Below are 19,124 nucleotides of genomic sequence, written 5' to 3' on the forward strand. Positions count from 1 at the left end.
GTGCTTAAATAGCAGACATTGTAGAGCAATAATCTTCAGCTTTTTCAGGCCTGCAGCCCTCCTTTTGCTCAAGTATGCATTTGGAGATCCCCTCTTTTATTTTTAGCATGCACTTGTATGGTGGTAGTGCTGCTGTTGTGAACCACCTTAGGTGAGGCTGCAACCTAGTAGTGGGTCCCTATACACTAGCTGAGGGTCGATGCTGTTGAAGATCCTTCCATACAGCTGTTTAAGACCTAAAGAAAAGCTCAAGTGCACACTTTTTAGTTTTACACCCACTTTAATAGATCAACACTAGCTTTGTCCTTCTTTCTTGGCATAACCCCTTACCTTTTGCTCTTGAACTTCAAACACTGCTTCATGAACACTACAGGCAAAGAGTGAGGTAGGCAGGTCGCTTAAATCCATCATCTCTTCCAAGTCTTCTTCATTTTCTCCAAAAATCATTTCTTCCTCCTCCTCTAGGTCACTGCTGTAAAGATCTGACTGACTGTCACTCCAGGCCTTCATTGTATCTCTAATCATTGTCCATTCAAAGCAACTTTTCCCCCCTCTGTATTGCGGGCTTGTGGCAGGAGCCTCTCTAATGAAAAAAGAACAAAGAACTGAGTACATTTGCCAGAATGTTCTTATTACTGTTCTTTTTAAAAGTGAGTAGTAAGTATGCAAGAAACAAGATCTTTGCGAAGGTTGACACTTAAAAAAATGAAAGCGTATCACCGGCTCCCCCTTACAGTTCAAGGATTTAAAGTGTGAGGCGACACCATCACCTACTCAAATATGAACGATAAGCTTCATACTGTACTTAGCATTTCATCACCAGGGTAGCCAAAACAAGGCTCCCAAGCAGTTGAAATAAATGAATACCATTTAAAATATTTATGCAATGCCCTCCCCTTCAGGCAGCCTCCAAAAATTAAAACATAAAAAGATAAAAATGCATAATAAAGATAGCAAAGCACCACAAGTTACCATATCTAGGCCAAATCACACTAAGGGTGCAAACCTATGGCCCCTTGCTGCAGCAGCAAATACCTCTGCTGCCCTCGCCCCTCTGCCCATGCTCTGATGCCAGGGGATGGGGGAGGGCTATGCCAGGGCAGATCTAGGGAGGCCTTGGATTTGCATAACCCTAAGCCCTCGTTTCCCCTGACAATTACGGCAGCAATAAGAGGGATGTTTTTTTTAAAGGACAAACAGTGGAGACAAAAAGAGCAGAAAACAGTCATCCCCCCACCCCCAACATGCACACACCTTCTGCCCTGGCTGGCATGAGTCCAGCAGGACACAGGAAGTTCTGGCAGCTCTGTCATGGATTCTCCCCCCCACCAACTCCACTGGATTGCTCAGTTAGACCCTCCAAGTTTATTTAAACCAAAAGGGTTTTTTTGGTCTCCAAAAAGACATTATGGATGAGCAATGATGTCCTTTTCCAGAAAGCAAGTTCCACACAAGCTACACCCTCAAGTTTGCCCCACCCAGTGCTTGCATCCACAGCAGGACCTCCCACATCTTGATGTTAGGAGGACTCATATACACAAGTATATGAGTGAAGAAGCTAAGGATACCAAGCAAGATTGCTTTCTTGAATGCTAAGGCTGTAATTCTATATGCACTAATTTAGAAGTAAGCTCCACTGAACAAAGAGGGATTTATTTCTGATTAACAAATATAAGAGCTTCATTTCTGATTAGCAAGCCTAGGAGTGGACTATAAGCATCCACAATCAATGACTGATGGGCAAAATAGTGTGTCTCCATAAGAAGGTGAATAAATGCCCATGACGTTTAGCTGCCAAAAATGAGTATTTTGAAACTTGAACACATTTGTTGGAAGACATAAAAATAGGAATACAAGATCATCCAGATGGGCTTCATGGATCTACCTCACAGGGTTGCTGTGAGGATAAAAAGGAGAAGGAGTATCACGTAAGTTGCCTTGGGTTCCTTGGAGGAAAAAAGGTGGGATATAAATGTAATAATAAATAAATGAATGAATGAATGAATGAATGAATGATCCTGGTAAAACCTACTAGTCCCTGAATCTAGTATGAAGCCCACAATAATAAATATGATTCAAGCTTAAACATTTCTGCTTCCCATGGCATATGAACTGCTGTCCTCTGATAAGCATGATGAGCAACCAGCCTTCCGGCCACCTTTTAAGGTGCAGGGGTAGGTAAGGATTGTTCCAGCAGCTGCCCAGCAATCCCAGCCCCCCCACCCCCACACCAAGGTTGAGAGGAAGTTTGAGGCTTGCTTGATTGTTTTGTCAAGGAGATGCCTGGAGTACCTCATCTTGGATTGGCCAAACTGGCAAACAACCTGCCAGCCTTATCTATAGGGAGGCCTTGCACAGTACTGCTGTACAGAGCTGAATTAGGTCCTGGTGCCCAAAATTTGTGGCTTGGCTAGCAAAGCTAGCCAAAAATGGTAGATCCCTGAACATTATAAGATGCCATTACAAGAATAATTATGATCAGCTTTTTATCTCACATTTCCAGCATTGTAATAAAGAAGCCCTGCCAAATAGCTTTCAACAGTATTCTCCCAATTTGGATTTCTATGGAATCCATTTGTAGAAAAAAAATATTAATTTCATATGTAAATATATTTATCTACTTAGTTACTATTTTTGATAGTCTGAATGGTCAACCATGTATATTTCAGCTCCCACAAATTATATGAGCCAGATGCATATCCTTTAGAACTAAACTACAAAATGAAGCCTAAAAATGAAGATATACGCTTCAGAAAACACACATACAAATCAATAATTTGGCTGAGTTCTATACTTCAGTTTGAAGAATATTTAAAACCAGGGATTTCACCCACCCAACCACCCTAACATGCACTTCAAGCTGCTTTACCACAATACTGACATTATCAGTGCTCCAATAATTGGTCCTGAACCAAAAAGCTCACAACATAAAAAAATGCTTTTGACATTCCCCTGGACTTCTCTGGATCAGCCCAATGGATTAGCTGCAATGTAACTAGGGGTGTATCTATACTATATGTACCAGGACTGAAACGAGATCAGGTCTGGCATGGAGTTTTTCTTCCCTCGCTTTGCCCTGCCCACTGAAAGTCATGGTTTCCAATGACTGTGGAGAGTCGCTTGTGTTTAGGGGAAAAAAGAGTACAAAACTAACTAGTTCATCCTCCTCAGTGCAGGAATACTGGCATTAGAACTGGGCTGAGGGGAGTATATCAAAATGCCTAGGTATATGGGCTACCAAGATTTTCTCAACCCTGTCATGCATAGTTGCGACAGGTAAAACCAGAGGGGTTTGCTATAGCAACTTCTAGATCATCACGTACCAAAAACCTATGGTAAAGCAGGTTGAGGTGGGAAGAGATTATGGGCCCCTGCACCTTTAATAGTTGTGTGGAAAAGGGAATGTCAGCAGGTTTAGGTTCCATGAAAACCTACACCTGCTGAAATTCCCACTTCTATACAGCTTTTAAAGGTGCAGGGGCCCTGTCCTCTTTTACATCTGGCCACCCTAAAGAGATCAGGAAGATTCAGTTATATGTATAAAAGTATATAATAAACGTTTTTTAAAAAGCTGTTGTGAAAAATATGAGATTGCCATCCCTTGAGTCAGTCTATAAAAGCTTCAGAGAATAAAAAGCCACTCCATCATGAAGAACTGAGACCAGAAATAAAATTGCAGCCACGATCATACTGCAGGCCTGGTGACTTAAGAGTCCACCCCCACCCCCAAAATCAGCTTGCAAGATGAGTGCTGATCAGGGGCGTTGCTAGGTTCTTAAAAGATCCGGGGCACAGGCCCATAACACAAATTTGCATACACACACACACACACATCTAAGCGCACATCATATATGTGTGTGTGTGTGTGTGTGTATATGTGTGTGTATATATATATATATATATATATGGATGGGGGGGATGTGCATGCAGTGTGCTTGTGTGTGTGTGTGTGTGTATAGATTACATACATACATAAGAAGTGTGCACTGACCCCCCTGCCCACTTCAACTCAGACCCCGATTCAGCATTTTGGAAAACATCCTGCTTCTCCTCTGGCTCAGCACCAACCTGAGTTAAGGTCTGGAAAAATGAGTCTTTATGCTTCCTGTTGACTACCATAGGAAATTAGAAAAAAACTTTTTTCTCTTGGTCAGAACTGGATGATAATTTCAGGCATAGTAGCCCTCTAGAGATAGGACCGCGGTGGCTTAGTGGTTAAGACGCTGAACTGCAGACTGGAAGGTCGGCAGGTCAGCAGTTCGAGACCCGAGTGCTGCGTGACGGAGTGAGCTCCCGTCTTCAGTCCCAGCTCCTGCCAACCTAGCAGTTTGAAAGCAAGAAATTGCAAGTAGATAAATAGGCAAGTAGATAAATAGCCCTCTAGAAGGGGATTACACCTGCCCAGTGTCAGAAAAAGAGGTGCAGGGTTTATATTTTGATTTTCTTTTAAAGGGAACTGCCAATAAAAATTTAATTCCTTGGAAGAATTGGATAAAAATTTCAGGATTCATTGCCCCATCAGAGGAGATCATGTCTGCCAAATTTCAGAATGCTAGCCGCAAGGGTTTTTGTGCAAGGGTGGCTTTGATATTTTGAGGTGTCCAAAAGAGGACATGGTTATCTCCTTATGTTCCTTGCGGACCATTGTTCTGAAAATTACAGACAGCCTGCAGTTGTCCCTAAGTAAGAAACCAGCAAAGTTTCAGAAGGATAGGTGTAGCAGTTCATGTGGAAGGGGAGTTCTCCAATTTGGGGGAGGGAATGATTTGCTTTCCCTTCCTTTCACCCCTTCCTCAATAGTTTTTGGGTAAATTTGTATGAAACTGCACAGGTCATTAAAGGTGTCCCCCAGGCAAGAAATCTGCAACGTTTCTGAAGGATATACATGCATTCTAATTTAGAATTACTAGAATTTATTTACATTTCACCAAAGTTAGAAGCAAGTGGGAAGGTGCTATTGCACTCATGTCCTGCTTGTGGGTTTCCTATGGGCATCTGTTTGGCCACTGTGTGAACAGAATGCTGGGCTAGATGGACCTTGGTCTGATGTAGCACAGCTCTTCTTATGTTCTTAAATATAGAGTGCCTCTGAGCATGTGCAGAATGTTTTTTCTTTCAACACTGAGCAAGTACATTCTCCCCCTACCAATTCTATTTCCCTCCATGCAACCATCCCTCCTCATCCTACCATCTTCCAGCAACTCTTCATAAAAACAGATGTCTTGTTTTGCGCAACTCCTCTCTACCCCCTCCTTGTTATGCACAAGCTCTCATTGTATCTTCCTCCCCACAACTTCATTTGTGCCAAGACTTCACCAGGATTCAGCCAATGAGTCTGTTTTCAAAACTAGGGCTAAGTTATGGAGAAACTTGAGCATGTACTAAGTGCCTTTCCCTCACCACTGAAGCTAGAGTTCATGCACCCCACCCCCACCAGCCCACAAATGACAAAACATGCATAGGACTGAGCTGAAAGGGTAGTCAATTCATTAGACGGAATTGGGTAGGCACTGTAGTAAGCTTGCAGTACCAGTTGCTCATAACTCAGCACTTATTTCTGGGTAAACATGCAGAACATCAAGGTGCAAACCTCCCTGCAAAAGTAACTTGTGCTGGAATCCTATGTGCACTTTCCTGAAGGTAAGCCTCATTAAACATGATGGGACTTCTGAGTAGGCACACATAGGATTGCATAAAGTAGCAGTATTTATCTCTCCCCCACTTAAAAAACTAACCAAAAACTCCTATTTTTTAAATTAAAGCTTTCTGTTCATAGTATAAGGAAACTGCCTTATACTGAGCCAGACCCTGGATCCATCTCACCCAGAATTGTTGACACTGACTGACAGCAGCGGCTCGCCAGTTTTGTGCAGGATTCTTTCGTAGCCCTACCTGGAGATGCTGGGGATTGAACCTGGGACCTTTTGCAAGCCAAGCATGTGCTCTGCCAACGAGCTACACCCCTTCCCATTGCTGGATAATGGCAACTGACAAAGAAAACAGCCCCAGTTTTGTTTCTCTGCAACCATGTGAATCCACTCTTCACAAAGACTTGAGGGAGGAGGAAGAGAAAAACCAACCTTCTTGTCTGTTTGTATAAAGTCAAATACAGTTCAGAACTTCTCTTGCCCATCGAAGGGAATTCTCTTTAAGAATTCCCCAAGATATGCTCTGGGTGGAATAAAGAAGAGAAAGACGGAAAGAACAGGATAGGGGAGGGAAGAAGAATGGTGATTGGAAATGTAGGTGGGGGTGAGGGGTAGAGAGAATTCCCAAAGCCAAGTGGCTCCTTTCAGAGAGGTAGTACTTCAGAGGAATTTAGGAGGCTGTGCGGGGTTTGCAAGGATTGCACATACTTACACTCAGGGCCAGAAATATTGGAACAAGGATAACTGTTTTAGCAGTTGGCCTCTGTACACCACCACATTGAAGTTGAAAGGAAACACACCCAGATGGGAGCAAAGGCAGGACTTTCAGCTGTCATTCAAGGGGTTTGACAAAAGTGGGGCACTAACCATTCAGGAAGGACAGCCAGTGGCATACACACACACCCATCGTTGGGGGCTCATAAGTAATGGAACAAACCAACATCATTTCAAACTTAAGGATCGCTTTTAATACCTGGAGGAAAATCCTTTGCAGTCAATGACTGCCTGAAGTCTGGAACCCATGGACATGACCAAATGCTGAGTTTCCTCCCTCGAGATACTTTGCCAGGCCTTTACTGCAGCTGCCTTCAGCTGTTGCTTGTTTGTGGGTCTTTCTGTCTTCAGTAAGTGAAAAGCATGCTCTACTGGGCTGAGATCAGGTGACTGACTTGGCCATTGAAGAACACCCCACTTCTTTGCTTTCAGAAACTCTTGGGTAGCTTTTGCTGTATGTTTTGGGTCGTTATCCATCTGCAATATGAAGCGGTGTCCTATCAGTTTGGCAGCATTCGGCTGAATCTGAGCAGAAAGTATAGCCCTATACGCTTCAGAATTCATCCTGCTGCGTTTATCAGCAGTCAGGTCATCAATAAACACCAGTGACCCGGTTCCATTGGCAGCCATACATGCCCATGCCATAACACTGCCTTCACCATGTTTGACAGAGGATGTGGTATGCTTTGGCTCATGAGCTGTTCCTTTCCTTCTCCATACTTTTCTCTTCCCATCATTCTGGTACAACTTAATCTTGGTTTCATCAGTCCAAAGAATCTTATTCCACAACTGGGCAGGCTTTTTTAGGTGTTTGCTGGCAAAGGCTAATAATCCGGCCTTTCTGTTCTTGAGCATTACCAGTGGTTTGCACCTTGTTGTGAGGCCTCTGTATTTACATTCATAAAGCCATCTCTTGACTGTAGATGTTGACAATGACATGCCTACCTCTGCAAAAGCGTTCTGGACTTGGCTAGATGTTGTGAAAGGGTTCCTCTTCACCATGAGCAGAATTCTGCGGTCATCCACTTTAGTTGTCTTCTGTGGTCTTCCAGGCCTTTTGCTGTTGCTGAGCTTGCCGGTTAATTCCTTCTTTTTCAGGATGTTCCGAACTGTTGTGTTGGCCACTCCCACCATTTTTGCTATCTCTGTGATGGGTTTACTTTATTTCCTCAGCCTAATGATGGCCTCCTTCACTCGCATGGACACCTCTTTGGAGCTCATGCTGGGAGTCCCAGTGAACAGCCACCACATGCAAATGTAACACTCAGAACCACCTCCAGGCCTTTCATCTGCTTGATTGGTCATGGGGTACCCAGGAAACTGGCCACACCTGGCCATGCAGCTGCTTGTCAGCCATTCGTTCCATTACTTATGAGCCACCAACAATGGGTGTGTGTGTACGCCACTGGATGTACTTCCTGAATGGGTAGTGCCCCACTTTTGTCAAACCCCTTGCATTACAGCTGAAAGTCCTGACTTCGCTCCCATCTGGGTGTGTTTCCTTTCAATTTCAATGTGGTGGTGTACAGAGGCCAACTGCCAAAACCGTTATCCTTGTTCCAATATTTCTGGCCCTGACTGTAAATGAACTTTATAAGGTGAGGTGGCTGAGGGCTTTTTCTAGCTTCTTTAAAACTGTAGAACCTATTTAAAAGCCCCAGCAGTTTCTTGATCATGACACCATATAGTCCATACCCTCCCTTTGGGATTATTCGAGTCTTACAGCTATTTAGGAGAAATTAAAGTAGAGGGGGAGAAAGAAGTTTGTGGAGGCTGACTGGATCCTTTGCTGTACTGAAGCTACTCAACTTCTGCAGAACCCAAAGGTTCCAGTTTGGGGCAGTAAAATCGGATGCTGTACCAGTATTTCACATGGAGCTCTTTCTTCCCTTCCTTCTCCCTCTTCAAAACGTCATTGCAGGCAAGCTCCCATCAGTGGGCATGTAAGAGCAGAAAAGAAAAGTAGGGGACAGAGATTTTTTTGTAACTAAAAAAACCCCTACACCAGAGATTATGGATAGTGACCTCCTAATGGTCACCTTAAACACCTTCTGATTAGGATCTCTAATCCCCTGGATGACTTGACGGTTTTTACTTTTTGTTTTAGACTTTGAGGAAAGGAAACATTATGCATGGCTACCACAAAAGCCTCTGGACCTAACTGTCTGAACTCTGGCAGGCTCAGTCATCCCTATAGGGGCTGCCAGGTCCCCAAATTCCACGCACGTATGTGGAAGCACAAAAAAAATATAGCTCTTTGCTTTGACACATTTTCTTGAAAAAAGGAAACTTTACCTGTGACTAGCACAAAAGTCACTCGACATAACTGCCTGAAATTTGGCAGGTTCCATCAGCTCCAGGGGGGCTGCAAGGTTTCCAAATTCCATACACTTATGTGGAAGAACAAAGAAATTATAGCTCTTTGCTTTGACACATTTTCTTGAAAATAGCAAATTTTACCTGTGGCTATCAAAAGCCACTGGACCTAACTGCCTGAAATTTGGCTTAGTCAATCAGCTCCATGGGGGCTACCAAGCCTCCAAATTTCATGCATTTATCCTAAAACTAAAAAAGTTATGGCTGTTTTTGTTTTCCAATGCAAGTCAATGGGAAAATGTAAAAAAATGGCAATTAGGACAGTTCGAAATATCCAGGGCACAGCTCAAAAGACCCAGGGCCAGTGCCCAGGTGAGCTCTATCCTAACAACGCCCCTGGTGCTGCTCAAGAAGGAATTTGTGGTATCTCAAGAATAGAAACTGTTACGTTTTCATGAAGGTTTGAACTGTTCAATGAAGGTTTGAGCAGGGCTCCAGAGTCAAAATAATTACTGCAAATGAAGGTGCTTCTCATTTGTCACAGAACGTTGGGGGTTCCTATTGTTAGTTGAGAGTTTTAGTACAGAGTCCTAGAAGCCCCTAATATTGCATTGCATCTTCTTTAAACTGAGGGGTAGGGACACTGAGGAAGAGAGGAACACACAGAAACAAATAATTTGCTTAAAGGATCAGGGCTACGACTAATTTCCTTCTTTCTGTAACAGTATCTCCTCATTTACAAAGAAGAACTGCAAAGTAACATTTCTAGCATAAAGACCTTTAACAGAGGGAAAATGCTGATCTACTAAGAAATCTACAATGCAGCAAAATACATTGTGCTATCTGATGAAAAGGAGACTACAGCTCCATTACAGAACACTGGCTTCCAGCTTTGTGGATTGCTGAACTGAGATGACATAAGTAACCTCAAATGACCTCTGTTTCAGTTTTTCCATTTACAAACAGATAACAATAGACTGACAATTGCAAGGTTCTTCAAGACAGCCAGTACCCATTAATAGGATATAAATTGTCTCATGAATCCTTTGTTCTTTTAATCTAATAAAATGACTAACAGATTGGATCAAGAGATTGGAATTTTATGAATTTACACATTGCTCATAATATTTTTGTAACAAAGAACTGGAAAGTGACAGAAGTGTCTTGTGTTGAGGATTGGTTGTGAATATTGCAGAAAATTACCTCAACTGAAAAATTAGAAGCAGTAATATACACTAAAGAATTTTAAATGAAATGGTTCATGCTTTAAGTTTTGCAAATCGAAATAAATATTTTGTTTTCAATATGATTTACTATTTTTCAGCAAACAGATTTTTTTTTTTTAAAAAAAAGGAACACAGACCATGTTGAAACTATTCATGTACGTTAAGGCATTGAAAACAAACATATAGCATTGCTATAAATGATATGGATATGCCTTATTATCATAACATGGTTTTAAATTAAAGCTTTGCATTATAAGCTGCCTTGGGAGCTTGCTTTTTAGCTTTATGTATATTCTATTATATATTTTTGAATGTTACAGATAAGTAACTTAGGCTAAGATGCACAGGAAATAATAAAGGTACACCAAATTATGCATGTGTGGAGAAAGTGGATAGGGAGGCAGTTTCATCCTTCTCTTCTACTAGAACCCAGGGTCATCCTATGAAGCTGAATGGTAGAAGACTGAGGGCAGATAAGAGAAAGCACTTCTTCACAGAGTACATAGCTAAGCTATAGAATGTGCTACCACAAGATGTTGTGATGGCCACCAATTTGGGTGGCTTTAAAAAGGGATTAGACAAATTCATGGAGGGTAAGGCTATTAATGGCTACTAGTTGTGGTGGCTATATATCACCTCCACTGACAGTATGCTGAGTTGCTGAGGAACACGAGTGGGAGGGTGCTGCTCCACATGTCCTACTTGCGGGTTTTCCACAGGCATCTTGCTGGCCACTGTGTGAACAGAATGCTGGATTAGATGGATTCTTGGTCTGACCCAGCATGGCTCTTCTTACATTCATGATTAAAATCTCAAAGAAAAAGCTAAAGTTGTCTTCTAGATAAAGCCAAAACTTCTCCTAATCCCATCAAGTTTAAGTACCTGGATCATATATGACCTAGTGATTTATCATACTCTCTGATGTACTAGGGAAGACTTTAAATACAGTAAAAATTAAACTGTAGTGTTTACAGAAGTGAATTTGTCACACTGAATCTTTTGCCCTAGAGAAGATGTGGAAAGGAAGGAATAGAAATATTTGTAGCAGAAGTTACTATGTTGTCAAGCATTTTCCCAGAGCAGGCTTTCTTCTTTTTGCATTGCTAGAGGTTAAGGAACGAGGAAGATTTTTTAAAAAGTGTGTGAGAGAGAAAATGCAAATAATTCCTAAGTGAAGAGGGTTGTAGTTTTAGGCTGCAATCCTATGCACACTTTCCTGAGAGGAAGTGTTACTGAACACAATGGAGCTTATTTCCAAATCAATGAGCATAGGATTGTGCTGATAATCTACCAGCACTTATCCCCAATATATTCATGACTTTGGGATACCAAATTGGTAAACTGATGAAGTTGAACAATAAAAACCATCTCCAAAGTTCATTCCTATACTACTACGGGTGCAATCCTATGCAGGTTTAGAGAGAAAAAAGGGCCTACAACTCCCAGCAGGCCCCAGCCAGCTATGCCCCAGCCAGCTATGCCCCAGCCAGCTGGGAGTTGCAGGCCCTTTTTCTGTCTAAATCTGCATAGGATTGAGCCTTCAATGGAAGTTTACCCAAAACTTAACCACAATGACAAATACTTGCATTCACAACTAAAGTGGTTTCATTTCCACTCTAAGACAAGCATTTACCTTTCAAATCCTCAAGGAGGCCACACAGAGCATGTAACCATGTTGTTGTTGTTTTAAATCTGTTGTGTGTATGACATACTTAGTTGTGTTGACAGTCCCATCCACTCCCATCAATAAGGAAAGCATACATTCTACTTGAGACAGGCAAAATACTCCACTTCTTCCCTAATAGAAGGAACACTGTTGTCTTCCATGCACCCATTGTTACCACAAGCCTAGCTTGGGATAAGAAAGATGAAGTATCACCCTACTAGATTCCCAAGGTCATATGTAACGGGAAACCATGGTTTCCTGCTATATAAACAAGCTGCTGAGAGCTGTGGGCTTGTATATCCACCCCCCCCCACTATGCATGTCAGAGAAAGAGACCAGAAACATCTACTTCCAGTTTTACCCTATGGTTTGTTTAAATGATAGTTTCAGAACAAGACAGGATCTGAAACCAGGTTTGATCCTGGCTTGATATCATTAATATTATAGTTTAAACAAGCTATAATTCTGAGTTCAGATATCATGGGGAAGTGCAGCTAGTATAAAGCTGGAAGTGATACTTCCAATCTCTTTGTCTAGCATGCAAAAAGGAGAGAGGGGGTGAGCAAGCCCTTCAAGGCCTGGCATGGTTTGTTCGTGTAGTGGGAAATCATGGATTCCTGTTATGTCTAAACCAGGCCAAGATGGAACAGGGGCAGATAGGACAATAGACAGGGCAACAAACAAAGATTAAGTCAACAAAAAATATGAATGCGAATGAGCTGAAGTAAATAAAATGGCAATAAGGCAGGATCTATATGGTGGGGGGAAGCAATAAAAATGAAACGCTTCTGAAAATGGAGGTGGACAACATGAAGAAAGGATGGCTGGTTCAGCAAAGGACAAGGACAGGAACAAGCAGGAAAGATGCAAATGTAAGGGGAAGGGGGTAGGAAAACTAGAGAGAAGAGGTGGGGGTATGGGAATCATAGAACAAACAGGCAGGGCAACAAGTTGCTTTAGGAGCAGAGAGAATAAGCAGGATAAGAAATGCCTGGCAAAAATGACAACAGGAGACACACATAAGAAGGGGCAAGGGCTACATTGAGGAGAAAAGGGGGAGAGAAAGGTCCTGGAGCAAGGGAAAAGGGGCACTGCTAATGCACAAGCAGGAGGCAATAAAGGAGGGGCAGTAACAGGTCCTGCAAAGTGAGGGGCAGTAACAGGGAAGAGGTGATGGCAATATACCCTTGAATAAGGTGAAGGAAAGCTGGGGGGGGGAGATCCCTGGACTGTCAGGGCAATAGAAGGGTACAACTTGCTGGCACCATGCCCATACAGAGTGAGGGGGCAGTCAGCAGAAGGGCAACATCCCCCTTCGAATGGAAGATTGAGGTTCTGGGGGGTTTGTGTCTCAGAATAAAATCCATGAGACAGCAGCTACATTGGGAAGAGGTATTAAGTGAGGACCTGATAAAGGGATGAGTTAAGGACACAATGCCCTTCGGAGGGGTGAGCAAGAAGTGGGGAGGGAAGGAAAGAGAGAGAGAATAGGTCCTCCAGCTTGTGCGCGTGCTAATCAGATCCCTTGCAAATAAGAATCGCCTTGCTGGATGGGTTAGACCCCGAGGTCCATCAGCATCCCGTTCGCAAGAGCGGCCAAGCACATGCCTCCAGGAAGCCCACCAAGAGGGCACGAAGGCGGGCGAGGGTCTCTCCCTGCTGCTGCCGCCTGTCCCCACCGTCCCCTCCGGAGAGGTACACTGCCTCTGTCCGTGGAGGCTCCACCTGCGTGGCGGTGGATGCGTGCGTACCTATGCCCATCCCCTCCCCAAAAAGCAGGAGGGAGTGAACGTTGTGGGCAAGGGCTCCTCAGAGGGCAATCAGGGCGGGGGAAGAGAAGGTGGCCCATGTAAATGGTAAAGGGGAGTCGATCGAATAATGGGGGGGCTGAAGGGCAAGAAGAGGATAATAAAAGGAAGACAGGCGAAGTGGGGGTAACAGAGTGGGCCACCAAGAGGCGAGGCGGGGCTAGGAAGCCCCACTCGGCCGAAGTGTGTGTGTGGGGGGTGACAACAAGGGGCAGGGGGCGCAAGGGGGCGCGGATACCCCAGACGGGGAGCGAAGGGGGCGGACAGTCGTTTCCGCGCTGCCTCAGCCCTCTGGCACTCACCGTCGCCTTCACCTCAGGATCAGAGCCGCCGCTCGCCTCCCCTCGGACTCGCCCCAAAAGACCAGCCGGGCACGACCAGTCCGCGAGGAGCGGCGGCGCCTCAGCGAGCCCAGCCCCACCCCCTCGGCCGCTGCTTCTGCCGCCCGCCCGCCGGCCGGCCCGGCCGCCCGCCCTTCCTTCCTTCCTTCCTTCCGAGAACGCCGGACGATCTGTGGAGAGAGGGAAAGCGCGCATGCGCACGTGCCCGTGTGAAGCTCCTGGGGCCGCGCTTTCCAGCGCGCGCTCTCGTGAGTATGCGCGCGCACCCGCCCTCTCTTCTCTTCAGCCCCCTAGAAATGAGTGGCCCGGATGGAAGAAAGCGGAGGGGGGGGGGGGTGCGCTTGTGCGCGCGCTCTCTATTATGAAGGAACTACGCCTTCGCTTCCTAGGGTTCGTAGCTTAGGTCACGTGGTGAAGAAAAGGCGGGCTTTTCTCCCTCTTCTCCCCCCTCCCCCGTCCATTTCTTTTCTTTCTCCTCCCCTCAGACGTCACCCTGCTTTCCCCAGCCTGGTGGCCTCCGGATGCTTTGGACTACAACTCCCAGCATTCCTGACCATTGATTGTACAGGCTAGGGCTGATGGGAGTTGAAGTTCAAAACGGCTGGTGTTTTTTTTTAATTAATTCATTAATTACAATTTCTATAGTGCCCAGTAGCCGAAGCTCTTGGGGTGGTTCACAACAATTAAAACCATAAAATACAAGAAGATAAAATACAATATCAAAGGTTAAAAGCTTAAAACTACAGTATAAAAAATAATAACCAAATAGAAGGCTCCCTCAAAGGTGGTGAGGGAGGGGAAGTGAAAGGGCAGATGTGGTTTGATCGAGAAGGCAAAAAGGGAACCCTGACTTTTCCCTCATTAGTGGAGAGGGAGAGAAATATAATAAAAGCAAGGCTTTCCCCTCCTAAAAGGGTTGTGATCACACCAGTAAATGCCCCTCACAACGTTGAAATTAATACTTTCATGTCGAAACACACACTCATTTTAACACACAACACACTGTTTTTTACATTGCTCAAGAACAGAAGCAAATTAAATCTTGTGGCACCTTAAAGACTAGTGTGCCGCAACCCTTCGGAGATGAGCTGAAGGGTTATCCTCGCTTCATGCATCTAATGAAGAGGACTCTAGTCCATAAAAGCTGATGCCACGACACATGTGAGGTGTTTAAGGTGCTACTAGTCCCTTCGTTGTGTTTGCCTTAACAAACATGGCTACTCCTGTGGATGTTGCCCCCATGAGACTAGCTAGCAACGCCTCTTCTGATGTACGAAATACGAAACACTAACTCTGGGTCATAGCTGCACCACACACACAGCCACACTGATGCTTTGAGAATGTGGTTTGGCTGGAGTGATGCAGGCTGTAGTAAAGCAGGTCCCCCGTGGGCAATGTCAGCCCTCTAACATTGCTGGAGGTGGATTGCAATGTGGTGTAAATGTGCGAAGTTGAGCTTTTGATAAAGGAATCCAGCATCTACATCAACCAAATCTATGCCACCATGGGGATTATGGCTAAGTCACCCAGCCAATGACTCACTGTTTCCACCACTTTGTAGTTTATCAAGCCAGAGGGCCAAATGTAACATGACCATATTTGTAGCTTATGTGATGCTAGTACATCTAGGCATGAGAGTTAACTATCTTGTGACCATTTCACTTGGCACTCAGCTCAGAACCGAAGCCATATATAGCACATCATTGCGACCCCTCTTTAGGTAGTGTTCTGTTGGTGAAGCAATCCCTTTGTCCATGCATCAGACTCAATCACACCAAACAGGTGGATTGTCCTTGGACATTCTCTTCATTATCATTATGGGATTCGATCAGAAAACAAACTAGGCCCATAAGATCTGCTAGTGGACATAACCAACTAACGAATTTGAGGGCCCTCACCATTAAAAAGTACAATTCCCTACTGACCAGAAAACATATTTTTACTCAATACTCCCATACAGCTGACAATTTTTCTGAGTCATACCTACTTTTTGCCCAGCTGTTATCATCTCATGCTTTCCCAGTTCCATGCAAACTGTTAAACTACTCTCCCATAATACTAGAGCCCAGAATCAACCCATGAAGCTGAATGGTGGGAGATTCAGGACAGACAAGAGGAAGCGCTTCTTCACATAGTACATAAACTATGGATTTCTCTACCACAAGATGTTCTGATGGCTTTAAAATAGGGTTACGTTCATGGAGAATAAGGCTATCAATGGTTACTAGTCCTGATGGATATATGCTACCTCCAGGATCAGAGACAATATGCCTCTCAGTACCAGTTGCTGGGGAACATGAGCTAAAGGGTACTACATTGTTCTCATGTCCTCCTTGTGGGTTTCCCACAGTCATCTGGTATGGACAAAATGCTGGACTAGTTCAGGCTTTGGTCTGATTCAACGTGGCTCTTCTGATGTTCAGGAGCAGAAGCGGGGAGTTTATACAGGAACAGAGGCACAGCATCTATCTGTACCCAGCTGCAGATCAGCTGCAGAAAAGATATTGTTCTTATTAAAGATACAGGCCACCTCACATTGAAGGAGAGGATAAGCTTCAAAAATTGTTCTTAGGATTGCCAGATCTATGTTGCAAGAGAATTTTGGCAAGTGCATCTTTGCATCTTCTCTCACTACTGTTGCTCTAACTGCACACCTTCCTGATTTAAATAGCCTGTGGATTCCCACTTTGAGTATGCACTATGTAATGCAATATATAATTACCACTTATTTTTCTCCATACAAGTTGGCGGTTATGTATTGCTTTTTATTGTGTATTTTCCTGCTGGTTATATTGTTTGTGAATTTTTTAGGTTTGTTTGATTTTATTGTGTCATTGTTCTGTGTTTTTAAAAAATGATTGTAGGGAATCATTTGATAGGCATCTCAAATACAAACAATAAATATGGCGAAATGTTGTTGAAACAGCTTGTGAATCAATACATTTTATTAACCCAAGTAGTCATTTCAGATATTGTGAGCAGCTTCCAGATTACATGCAGAAGCACGTTTGCCTATATGTGGATTATTTCAAATGTGCAATAATAATTTTTTCCTTATTCCCTGTATTTTTCCATACATACTAAACTTGCTGCTACTATTAACCAAGTGCCCCCTTAGTCAGACGACAGATGGCTTCCGCTGCTTTTTTTCCTGACTGGTAATTCAGTGCCCAAATATAAATGAATGAAAAATGTTCTCAGGGTTACTTTCTATTTACTTCCCTGGAATAAAATCCATATGGCTAGCGTTAATTATGTAGGCAAGGCTTCACTGGCAGCATGCAGAGGCGACAATCAACTCAATTGCATTAATATATTCATTGTAAACCTTCATATCTGTATGGTTTTAGAGACCAAAAAGGTGGACGTTAGAGATTTTCATTTTAAAAAACTTTTATCAAGCATGCACAGCTCAAACCGCTATGTGGGTCTTTATCATTTTCTTATTAGTATATCTGGGCTGTGTTTATATGCCCATGTATTTGTTTAATAATGAAATTACATTTTAATTTCATTCTAAAAGGGTAGAACAACATATTACCTTAGCAAATGTGCGTTACCAAACCTGCATTTGCTGAATTAATGCCAATGCAGGGGTAGCTGGCATTTGTCAAGGTGGGAGGAGGCGAATGCCTAACGCTTTCTGCCAGTTCTCCCATGCAAATTCCTCCAATTGAGGTTGTTTTTCCTCCAGCAGCACTTACAGTTCGGGGGGGCATTTGCAAGGGGAAATCAACAGATTGGAAATGCATTAAGCAACACACACATAAAATTCCCATGTTAGTGTTAGAAGGTAATTATTAAGATTGGAAGCCCCATAACATGCAGTTCTATTGTAACAATAAATATTAATTTAATATTAAGAACAGCATTTGGGGACAGGTTCAGGATACCCTTTTCTCATATGTCTCCTCAACCCCCTTGTCTTGTTTTGTAACATTGGAGAACTGATTGCTTTGTTCAGCTTCTCCCCCCACCCCACCCCTTTTTTTTAGCCTCCTTTTAAAAAGTTCCTTACATTTCTGGTTGTCTCATTTGTATTTAGAACCAGACAATGCAGTATGGCATGTATGTATATTATACACGTTACCCACCCCCCAAATCCCTTTACAGTATCTTTCCTATCCCTGGGATCTAGAGTTGCTTCTTCTGTGCACTCTGGAGATCAGAGGCCTAACTCATTTGCTCTGGGGCCTGTAAAACCCTTAGCAGCACTAGTTCCCACTACTCCTAGGATCCCAGTGTCTATGATTATTATGGTGCTTATCCTTCCCTCATGCTGATGGTCAGATGCCCTGTCTTGTTGGTTGTTCCTGTCTGTGCGCAAGAAATAACTGTAAGAACTAAAACACTCTGCGAACTGAAGTTGAGACAGCATGCAACACAGGGTGGAATAAATCTCTCTGGTCCTTTTCAGACAAAATGCTAAAACATAGTTTAGCATTCTGTGCAGAGACCACATTAAGTCTTGGGTTCTCATGTTCCACCTCCCCTCCGTTGCAGCCACAAGGATGAGAACAGTCTGCTTTTAAACTTGCTAGAGTTCCCCGTTAAGTCTGAACTCAGGGGAAATATGCTTAGTTTAAACTATGATCAAATAAGCCAGGAACAAGCCATGATTTCTGATCCTGGGCTGTTCACATGATTTAAAACGTAATCACAGTTCCCTCAAGTTTAGACACAATGGGGAACTGTAGTTAGTTTAAAAGCAGTAACAGATGCTCCTAATCTCCCTGTGGCCACATCAGAGGGGGAGGGTACAAGTCTGTGGTTAATGCACATGACACTAAAGTATTATTTAGCATCATATCTGAACCAGCCCTCTATCAAATGACTAGGTGTTTCCTGCACAAGTATTCATTCTCTGTGCCGGTGTGTTCTAAAGAAGGGCTGGGTCAGCAGCTCGCTATTCAGAACCTTTTTGGCTCCAGCAAATGTCACCAGATTGTACAGAATTTGGATAGCCACATAGATGTGAGGAAATCAGCTAACATAAATCTTCAGCATGATCTACTATTTAGCCTCAGTGTTTTTCCCTCATGGTAATGGCTTGCAGTCTAAACTGAGGTCCCTGAGCCACCACAGTACAGCGTGCACTTGTCCCCCGTTTCGGTTCAGTCTTAACCAGAGTAAACTATACAAACTAGGTGCTGCTCAGAGAAGGACTTTTTCCTGCTCATTTCTCAGTGCTCAGCAGGGAAGATCACCCCTCAGCTGATTTGCATGGATCAGTCGGGGGCCGGGAGGCTGGGGGTGTGCATAAGCCAGGGGTGCAGAACCTCTTTCAGCTCAAGGGCCAAATTCAGTTTCAGAGAAGCTCTCGGGAGCTGCATTCCCAGGCTGGA

At 43.7% G+C, this 19,124-nt stretch overlaps 1 protein-coding gene across 5 annotated transcripts in view; it reads right to left on the reverse strand.

Moving 5' to 3' along the window:
• Positions 1–13,939, reverse strand: part of RCAN3 (regulator of calcineurin 3) — a 34,088-nt gene extending 20,149 nt beyond the window's left edge. Inside the window, exons 1-3 of one of the 5 annotated variants that reach the window (XM_084815900.1) lie at positions 13,741–13,939; positions 11,598–11,656; positions 331–583 (exon numbers count right to left, since the gene is read on the reverse strand). In XM_084815900.1, the coding sequence (XP_084672026.1) occupies positions 331–525 (195 nt within the window). In that variant the 5' untranslated portion in view covers positions 526–583; positions 11,598–11,656; positions 13,741–13,939. Of the gene's footprint in view, positions 1–330; positions 6,418–11,597 lie in introns of those variants that run through there. The other 4 variants (XM_084815899.1, XM_084815898.1, XM_084815896.1 and 1 more) reach the window with 4 other exon arrangements.
• Positions 13,940–19,124: the final 5,185 nt, after the last annotated feature.

This window comes from Heloderma suspectum, chromosome 10 (assembly GCF_057233095.1).
Source record: "Heloderma suspectum isolate Gila_16-S chromosome 10, 16-S_ref, whole genome shotgun sequence".
NCBI classification, from domain to species: Eukaryota; Metazoa; Chordata; class Lepidosauria; order Squamata; family Helodermatidae; genus Heloderma; species Heloderma suspectum.